Genomic DNA, 9788 nt, shown 5'->3' on the forward strand with positions numbered 1-9788 from the left:
ACATTTTATCTGTACCTCGAGATTAGGTAATCATGTTAACCGAGGATGACTTACGGCGGGCGCTCGTCAATTATCTGTCATGTCAACAATCAACCAAACATTAACCCAGGGGAGTAGAGACGCACATAGTTACGTCACAAAGGCGTCATTCTCCACTTAGGGTCGCCAGCCCTCGGGAACACGTTGTCTCCATGGAAACGGCGATAAGTGAGTTTACTGACATGTCGTGCATATGTTGCAAGAAACAACTCACTGCAGCGGAACATTTTTGATGTCCTTTTCTCGTAAGCGGCAGCTCATATAGTCGCTATATCCCGGGTGCGGAGTAGGGCATGGTTTTGGAAAAGCGCTAATGTGTTTCTATATCTTACTAATCAAAACGCTAAAAAAAGAAAAAGAATTAAAGTTCTCATTATAATTTCGTATAAAACTTATTTATACAGTTGGAACGTTTTATTTACCCAAATTAAATGTAGAAACGAAACAGCAGGCAGATGTTTAAGTTGTAAAAATATTTTGTGTATATTTTCCTTTTAATTTGACAGAATGCGATGTCATTTTTCGTTTTGAAGCAAAGAGATTGAAACAATGATTTTTTATTCATTGTTTATTGTTTTATTTAAAGATTGTCCGTTACATAACTCAAAAAAATTAAAATTTTTCATTTAATTATTTCTCATCTAAGTAGTTTTGTCAAAATTTTCACGTAGCCTAGTCAGTTTAAGGTTTACGAAGTCTCACTAATCCAGTTAAACCATGATTTCAAGTCGTGACCAGTGACCTATATAGAACTTTAAATCAATCTTTTTTTACAGTCAGGTATCTTCTTGTATTTATTATTTTCTTGTTGGTTTGTTTTGCTTCCGCTACACCAGGACACCGTCGTTGCAGCATAAAGAATGTTTCTTTACTCCTGCAAGCCGGTTATTCCGTTGCTGATATTTTTTATTTGTGAAACACTGGCACAACTTGAGGTGGAAACTCCTTCCGGAAATTTAACTGGAGAGGTAGGAAATAAGCGATAAGTATTTTTTAAAACTAAAGTGTAACTTAAAAGAAACGCGTTTTTAATTATATTGTGGCAGACAGAGTTGAAATTTTCAATTTATCGTGCTTTGTTCTTAAAGTTACACAACAAAATTGTCTAGTGAAAACCGTCGCAGAGTCATATATAGAACTTTCTGAATCAAAGAGATTTGGTTCAAGTTTTCATCAAGATAAAAAAAGTCACATACACAAGTTAAAAATAAAAAAAATGCAAACAATGTGCCACATCTTTTATAGTGGAAGACCACGTGACTGCTTCAACCAATCACGTGTCACAAATATTTTATATTTGGCAACCGAGCAAACTTTTAAGTCAAGAATACGATCGCAACACGGAACATTTATATTGATGTTTAGTTTCTACTGTTCGTGACAAAAGTACATTACACGAAGCGGTATCTTTAACAGAGTTGCATATGATTTCAGTTTTATGAGCATTTTCTTTCATGTTAAGTTTGTTTGGATCTGAGCTGCAGCTACTTATCTTGTTTGTTTGTTCGTTCCATTTTTATCCTCGGTGGGCGGGCAACGCCTAAATGCGTGCTAACATAGAGTCCGCCGTCGAGCTCCCTGTTTTATTGCAAGTCCGTCGATCATTTTTTATTTGATTTTTTCGAATTAGGCAGTTAGTGACTTTAATTTAGTTCAACCCATCGGAACCACTGGGTTGGGGCAATGCCGCTTAAGTTTCTTGCCCAGGGAAACAAGCGACCGATATAGGATTAGTCAACGGGGGACTTGTTAACTTTACCCAACTTTTTATTCGTTTCAGTTAACGCGCAGTGGCACCGTTGTCCAGTTTCTGGGCATGCCCTACGCCGATCCACCAACCGGTTCGAACCGGTTTAAACCGCCTGTTCCACTTACACCATGGAATGGCACGTTGGACGCTACAAGATACGGAGCTGCTTGTCAACAGAACTGGGCAACTTTAAACGATCTTCTCCAAACTACGACAACAACTGATGAAAGTGGGTTTAATTTTACTTAAATGTTTTACTAACCAGACACGAACTTTAAGAATAACTGCTGATAATTTTACACTAAATCGCTTAAAATGTGTTTATCACGTAATTGTCGAACAAAACATACAAAATTTGACTCAAGATTTTAAGCTTGAAACAACCCAGCATAACTAAAAAAAACAGCTCACCTGCATTTAACTGTTGAGGCAAGTTTACCTCCGGATAAGAATCTCCGGAATGGCGAAATACATGGCCTTTTAACATTGTTGAGCAACATTCTGTAAAACTTTAAGTGACTAGTTCTTAACCGGTAGAAAACTACTTACATGCAGAAAAAAATGTGTAAGTCAATAGTGTCTAAATTGTTGTGGATGAAACTATTATTATAAAAATCAGCCCGAATTTAGATTTACAAACATAAAATTACAGCATAGGTCAGATCAAAAGTCAGGCCCGAATCAATCCCGTTTTAATTAAACTTAATGAGACTGAACACGCACAAAAAGCCAGAACTTTGTTACGATCAACTTCAACTTAACCTAACTTGCGGGACAGATTTCTTTCCCGCCCTTTTTCAACGCAACGAAGATTGTCTCTATCTCAATATCTACGTACCCTTCCGTACAAATAACACCGCGCTCCTCCCGATAATGCTCTTCGTTCACGGAGGCGATTTTGTCAGCGGAACAGGTAAATGACATCATAATCGAATATCTATTGACGTCACAAAAGAAAACATATTTGTGACTTATTGTTCGTCACACAGGTGCATTGTACAAAGGAGACAACTTGGCTGCCTTGTATGACGTCATAGTGGTTACTATTAACTACCGCTTGGGGGCGTTTGGGTTCCTTACCGACGGAAGTGAAAATTTACAAGGCAACTACGGTCTACTCGACCAGTGGATGGCGCTTGAGTGGGTCCGCGAAAACATTGAGGTGAGTGACATCAAAACAAACTTTGCGCAAAGGCGATATCGTAGCTGATGAGGATATTCCGAGGCGCGATTATTGCTAGTTGAAAACTAAACCCAATACACTGCCCTGTTATACCGCATTGTACGGGTTAACAGAGGCAATATATGAGCAATTCTTATAGCCGCTGATAAAAAGTGACACCAGTAAATAACAAAAACAAAAAGTTTTAAACATTTGCAAATCTTCAGCCGTTTGGTGGCGACCGGGAGCGCATCACCTTATTTGGGGAAGGTGCCGGAGCGTCGTCCGTCCATCTCCACGTGCTGTCGCCACAGAGTAACACACTGTTCCACAATGCGATCATTCAAAGTGCGATGTACGAAGACGCACTGTGGACACAGGAAAAGGCGATCAGCCAATACCAAGGTGACATAGCAAAATATTAGTGATTGTCCTATTAGAGATTTTATGATAACATACATTTATCACAGATTTCATGTCGAATTTTTCGTCTGGTGCTTCACTTGAATCCCTGACCGAATTAGAAATCTTAAGAGCATCGACGAGCATGGTATAGCCCATTGTGACGTAACAGTGCTGTTATTACGTAACACTATTGTTTCATTTCCGCAGGATTCCTGGCGTCCCAACAACGCTCCACAAAACTATTTTCCTCACGACTTCATAAAGTCTGAAAATTTCACCACAGGTAAGTGTTTCTATATCGTCTCGGTTTAAGTGTCTAATGTCGGCAGCGGAATTATTTCGTTGTCGCCTTGGCAACTGTCACGCATCATTGCCGCGCAGATATAAACGTCATAACCGGCTCTAATGACGCGTCGGCAACCATGACAACCATCGATAGAACCTCTCCCACATGGTTTGATGACATCACAGCCAACGTCATAGAAACTTCGTTTCCACAGATGTACGGAAAAATCACCAATGACGTCATAGAGCGTATGTCAAGAGTAAGTGCACATAGAGACTCTTTAGTTTTTTGTACAGTTTGTCGCAAAAATGTAAGTCGGGCCGCGTTCGGGCTTAGGTTTCTTCAAAAAAAACGGGCCTGATTTGGGCCTGACTTTACACTCTGTGTGAGTATTTTTTGCTCAGTAGCCAGTTGCTTAACCAGACCTAATGTCAAACAGCTCTAAAATGCCTTATTCCAGACCAATTGTCTATTATTATCAATTGTGTTTGATGTCTTGGTCTTTCCTGAGGCTTCAATGTATAGGCCTGTCAATCAAACTTTCGGGCCTAAACGGGCTTCCCAAAAACGATTCGGGTTCGGGCCGGGTTTCGGACCCGTTTACAACTCTGTTTCGTCTAATCACTATTTCCCAGGCCTACCTACAATTCTACGGAGGCCACGACACCGCCCTCGACGAAATAACGGATTTAGAAGCAACAGACATTGTGACATCACTGATGACCGATCAATTTTTCGCCACGTGGTCGACCGAGGTAAGTTGAGTTTGTAGAACTAAGGTATAAGAACTCACAGTAGCCAGGATTGGGAGTTTCCGATAGGTAGCGCAACGGAGCATAGGCGTTTACCGTGACAATAACTGCTACGTCAGCCATTTGCAGGAATTCGCTGACTTAGCAAATATTGTCCGTTGCGCCACCTATCGGAAATTCCCAAACCTGGCTACACTGAGTTCTTACGTTAGTAGCTTTACCAGTTGATTCAGTTTTACACAGTTCATTGCCTAGCAACCTTTGTCTGGCGTCGACAGATCGCTGCGGGGAGTCGAGACCATTGTGACGTATGTTCGGTTTATCAATATCGCTTTACTCAAACTGCGCGAACTTTAAACGGAATTGTGGGTACAGCGCCGGGTGACGAACTTCCGTTCATATTCGGCTACTCGACAACGAACGCTGAACTTTCCGACATTATGATGTCATACTGGAGCAACTTCGCGAAATCGGGGTAAGACTGAATTTCGAAATAAAATTTTACAAAAACAATTTTTAAGTTTGTCAAAAACTTTGTTTGGCAGAAATCCAAATCTTCCTGGCAATGTGACGTCACAATGGCCTGTTTATGAGAAAACAACTCCAGACAATTGCAGTGCGCGCGCGAATCTTGGCACAAACATGATTACCGGGATAAATATCAACACTACGTCACGAGATGACGTCACAACTAGAAGTTTCGAGTTTTGGAATTCCTACTATGATCTGCTCGGTAAGATAGCAAATTCTGTAGTTAGCACTGATGATGACAACAGCGGTTGTTAAAACGTTTTGCACTGACGTGTGTTTTATCTGGAAAATCTACTAACACCACAACTTGCGTCAAGCGCACGTTTAGCTAAAATTCGATAGGTAGCGAAAGAGCTGAAATATTTTTTAGCAGCTAAACAGGGGTAGGGTTCGGATGTAATGTTTTAAACATTTTACATTTAAAACTCTATATTTTAGAGTTAGTTTTATTGAATTTTTACAGATAACACCTAACCCCAACCCTACCAGCCCTATTTGAGATATTCCAAAACCCAGTGCATAAAACCCTAGGCTAAACAGAATCAATCGGTCTTCACAGTATTTTCACAGAATATATATTTCACTAAATGTTTATGGCACCTTCAGTTTCTTATTCAAATAGACTTCTTATAGAAACTGAGAATATATTGAAGTAGAGAACAGTAATCGCCGGAAAACTGCTACTGCACGGTTGATTTCATTTCAAACTAGACTTTTTTTCATAGTTTCAGATATGCCGTTTTTAACACGGATTTGTGCTCTTTGCGCCACCTATCGAAAATTGGCTAAATGTGCGACTGACGTGAGTTATGGTGTTAGTAGAATTTCCCAAGTTCTCTGGCAGTTACATTCTTAATCTAATCTTTAGTTTTGTGTCGTCACAACGCCTACTGTCGTTTGTTCGTTTTAGATTTTGCTTGCCTGAACGAAACAATCACCACAAGCGATAATGACGTCACTGTCGATGACGTATGTGAGCCTAGCGTGGGAGAAACAGTCGGTGAGGACATTTTATTTACACGAAGCCGAAAAAACAAAAAACATTTGTTGAGAAATTAAATACAAATTTACATAATGGAACTGTTATATCACAGGCCTTCAGAAAATATCTACAAGAGAAAAAAAATTTGTACAAAAGAAATAAATACGCGTTGAAATTAATGTTACAAAACAAAGTTTATCAGTATTAATGAAAAAAATGACAAATAAATGATAAACGTTGATGGTTTTCAACAAGTTTTGTGGAAATACTATAATTGCGTTTGTTTCACCACATATATTTGGTTGTAGCCAGTGGTGTGATTCAGCCGGTTCGCACCGGTTCTGTAGAACCTTCTCGCGCAATTTTATGAGATCTGCGAACCGGTTAGCATTACTGGTTACTGTCAATGGACTTTTTGTAACAAACCGGCTGAAAAATATGACTTTTGTGACAGAACCGGCTGACAAAGAATTTTAATCCCACCACTGGTTGTAGCGCCTGACACAAGAAAACATTTTATTTTGGAATTATTTTTGTCTTCACAGGGCTTCCAATGTCCAATGAGCTCGCCGGTATTCTACTGATCGTATTTATTGTCTTCACCGCAGTTTTTCTCGTGGCTTTCATTGTTGCCATTGTCTGCTACTGCAAAACAAAGTAAGTTGTGACGTCATAAAGCTATTTGAACTTGTCGGTTGTTTAAAGAAATTTAAATAAAACTAATTTAAGAAACTTGTTTATTTGTTTAAAAAACAGTTTTTAAAAAATAAAATTTTTATGGGGGATTTTTTCCAAACATATAATGCCTAAAGACGCGGACTTAAACAGTTGCCATGTTAGTTTTTAATTCAATTTATTTGTTTTTTCTTAACAGGAAGAAATTAAAAAAGGAGAAAAAGAAAAACAAAGATGAGGGCCATGACAATCCAGTCGCTAATCAATACAAGTTGTAAAAAAAACTCGCCTTGAATAAACTGTAAATATTACGTAATTGTAAACATATGTAAAAGGCCTGTTTTGCATCATATTTATATCTTGTGCAGCAAATCAGCTAATTCTCTTCAAATAATGGATGATTTACAATTTTCCTGTGTTCAATGCCTTTTCATGTTTCGATGTGATGACAGTTTTCTACTTAATTGTTTGCAAAATATCCGTACTATTTTGTTTTCATAAATCATTTTATCTCTTAGCTTACTTTTTAAGTGCCATGGAATCATTGTCATATGCGTGACTTATGTAGATCACAAACGTATTATTACATTTATTCCGCATGCGTATTATGAACCTTTTATAACGTGCTTAATGCGTTTTATTCAGGCGCTGATGTATTTCTCGAACACATTATAAAATGAAAAAAAATCAAGTGTATCACGAACACATTGTCACATGCGCAACTCATGCGTTTTACGATTGTTTAGCACACGAACCACTCATGCATTTCTCGAACACATTATCACATGCATAATCCAAGTATATCACGAACACATTATCACATGCATAATCCAAGTGTATCACGAACACATTGTCACATACATAATCCAAGTGTATCACGAACACATTATCACATGCATAATCCAAGTGTATCACGAACACATTGTCACATGCATAATCCAAGTGGATTAAGAACACATTGTCACATGCATAATCCAAGTGGATTAAGAACACATTGTCACATGCATAACTTGCATTTATCACATGCTTGATTGATGATGTTTAACAAGTTTTCAATCCACCACATAAAACTTTCCCGTCGTAACTACTTACATTGTGCACTGAGTGCGTTTGATGATTCAAATTGCGATGAATGACGAAAATCAGTGATGAAAAAAGCCATAGCCTGAAATGTAAATAATGTTTTTTAGTTTTTGCAGGTTCAAGTTAAACTTTTCGATAGTAAATTGCGTTGCAGGTTTCGATAGGTGGCGTAAAGAGCTGAATTATTTATTTAGCAGCCAAAGAGGGGTAGCGTTAGAAACTAAGTTTTGTAAATGTTACATCAGATACTAAATTTTAAAGTTAGTTTTATTGAATTTGTGATGATAATATCTTAACCCCGACCCTAATAGCCTTAACCTTCGGTATTTTTGAGATGTACCCAGTGGTGGGATTAAATTTTTTTTATCAGCCGGTTCTGTTACATAAAGTCCATTGACAGTAACCAGTAATGCTAACTGGTTCGCTGATCTCATAAAATTTCGTGAGACGGTTTTATAGAAGCGGTGCCAACCGGCTGAATTCCACCACTGGATATACCGGTTAAAATAAACATTGATGTATTTTGCGCCACCTATCAAAATTTAGTTTAATGGTGTTAGCAGTTTTTCTAAATTAGCCTACGCTTGAGTAAGACGAAATCCGACGAGAGCTACGTTGTTTGTACGGCATCTTTTTCCCGAAGTCACAAGCAATAACACTTGCCCATAGCACTGTTATTGCAGGCGAATTCACAAGAAACATCCGTAGATATCTGATTGCTCTCATTCGAACTGATTAAAACTAAAATAAATTAAAACCTCGTTTGGGTGAAATATACCCAGTGGTGGTATTCAGCCGTTTCGCACCGGTTCTCACGAAATTTCAACATCAGCGAACCAGTTAGCATTACTGGTTACTGTCAATGGACTTTTGCATCATATCTGATACACAGATTTTTGAGATCCGGCTGAAAAATATGACTTTTGTGATAGAACCGGCTGACAAAAAATTTGAATCCCACCATTGAATATAGGGCAATAGAATAGCATGTATAATATTTTTCTAATAAAGGAAAGTTGACTTGCTCTTAAGTCTATTTTAACGTTCAAGCTGTAGCAAGTTTTGTCAAGAAAGTCAATACTTATTCGACAACATTTTTGCCATTTCAGAATGCCTCGCTAAATTTCTTATTATCTTTTTTTTTAAATTCAAATGCCACAAATCGTGAGCAAAAAATAAAACTCAGTTTAAACCGTAAAAAAACTCATCACTCATATTTCACTGTATGAGTTGAGTTTTACTAGTTTGGGACAATTTTAGATCAAACAACTTTAAAACCTACCGCAAGAACCTTTACGGTTAAAACCCTGATCCTTTACGGTAAAAAGTTTTCCACTTAAAACGCCTTTTTACTAAAATGAGACGAAATTTTACGCGTGATCTAAAATCAAGTAAACAATGAACCAAAAACTCCTACCTTTGCCATCCGTAACCATGACAACCTTCCCATTTTGTCCTGATATCATCTTCAAGTCACTGATTTGCTGGAATGCGTACAACACTATTGGCTGCGCGGGTTTTTATAGCAGAATTTCGATAAAAATGCACCTGCATGTACAGCTGTAAAGGCAGCTTGCAGCAAAATTTGCAGGTGAAATATGTCACAGTGCTCATTGTTATGTAAATAATTACCGCTACGTAACAATGGATATCAATAATCTTCACCTTACAATGTAGAACAGCGGGAGACTGATTTTGTGGATTTTGACGTTGGAGACAATTTAAGCTGCGGAAAATAAAATAAACCGCTTTACGAAATTCTGTCACGTGTTGTATTCCACCAATCAAGATAAATGACCTCAGTTCAAAAATATATATTTTTTAGTTAATCTGTAAATCTGTAGCACAAAACATCTGCCCTGACCTGCGAGACACTAAAACACTATTTTTCGTAGCACTTATGCCATTTTATACACATGAAGTAATTTAAAGATCTAATTTTGTCCTTTCAGTGTAATAAATAAAGATACTTTCGCTGGAAAAATAGATAAAAATAAACTTCTAGTGTTCCCAAGATAAGCCTTATAAAGCAGCCAACAAAAAAAGTTATTTGTAGTTTACAACCACGAAAAGATACAATTACGAAAACACGTCAATTGCTTGTTACGAAACAAAGAATACAA

The 9788-nt window shown here is 37.8% G+C and overlaps 1 protein-coding gene, 1 long non-coding RNA gene and 1 other non-coding gene across 3 annotated transcripts; 2 read left to right on the forward strand and 1 right to left on the reverse strand.

Moving 5' to 3' along the window:
* Positions 1-822: 822 nt before the first annotated feature.
* LOC145223757 (acylcarnitine hydrolase-like) lies at positions 823-5984 on the forward strand. The gene is made up of 12 exons (XM_080090148.1): positions 823-1007; positions 1820-2018; positions 2568-2702; positions 2779-2951; positions 3179-3356; positions 3422-3501; positions 3564-3639; positions 3738-3901; positions 4278-4397; positions 4673-4869; positions 4940-5127; positions 5836-5984. The coding sequence occupies exons 1-12, from the start codon at positions 900-902 to the stop codon at positions 5982-5984; spliced, it is 1767 nt and encodes a 588-aa protein (XP_079946274.1). The 5' UTR covers positions 823-899.
* LOC145225505 (U4 spliceosomal RNA) lies at positions 2970-3111 on the forward strand. Its single transcript, XR_013859906.1, has one exon. It is a non-coding gene; the product is annotated as a U4 spliceosomal RNA (small nuclear RNA).
* On the reverse strand, positions 5922-9161 carry LOC145225017 (uncharacterized). The gene is made up of 3 exons (XR_013859787.1): positions 9083-9161; positions 7675-7747; positions 5922-6552 (listed from the first exon to the last, which is right to left on the reverse strand). It is a non-coding gene; the product is annotated as an uncharacterized LOC145225017 (long non-coding RNA).
* Between the last annotated feature and the right edge of the window lie 627 nt (positions 9162-9788).

The sequence above is a fragment of the Phallusia mammillata genome, chromosome 4 (assembly GCF_965637545.1).
Source record: "Phallusia mammillata chromosome 4, kaPhaMamm4.hap1.1, whole genome shotgun sequence".
Lineage (NCBI taxonomy): Eukaryota > Metazoa > Chordata > Ascidiacea > Phlebobranchia > Ascidiidae > Phallusia > Phallusia mammillata.

Bases quoted from the DNA above. Each gene is read 5' to 3' on its own strand.
- LOC145223757 (XM_080090148.1), top strand. From the start codon at position 900: ATGTTTCTTTACTCCTGCAAGCCGGTTATTCCGTTGCTGATATTTTTT. The intron at 3,640-3,737 runs GTAAGTGTTTCT...ATTGCCGCGCAG, and splicing joins GTCTGAAAATTTCACCACAG to ATATAAACGTCATAACCGGC. The intron at 4,870-4,939 runs GTAAGACTGAAT...TTTGTTTGGCAG, and splicing joins AGCAACTTCGCGAAATCGGG to AAATCCAAATCTTCCTGGCA.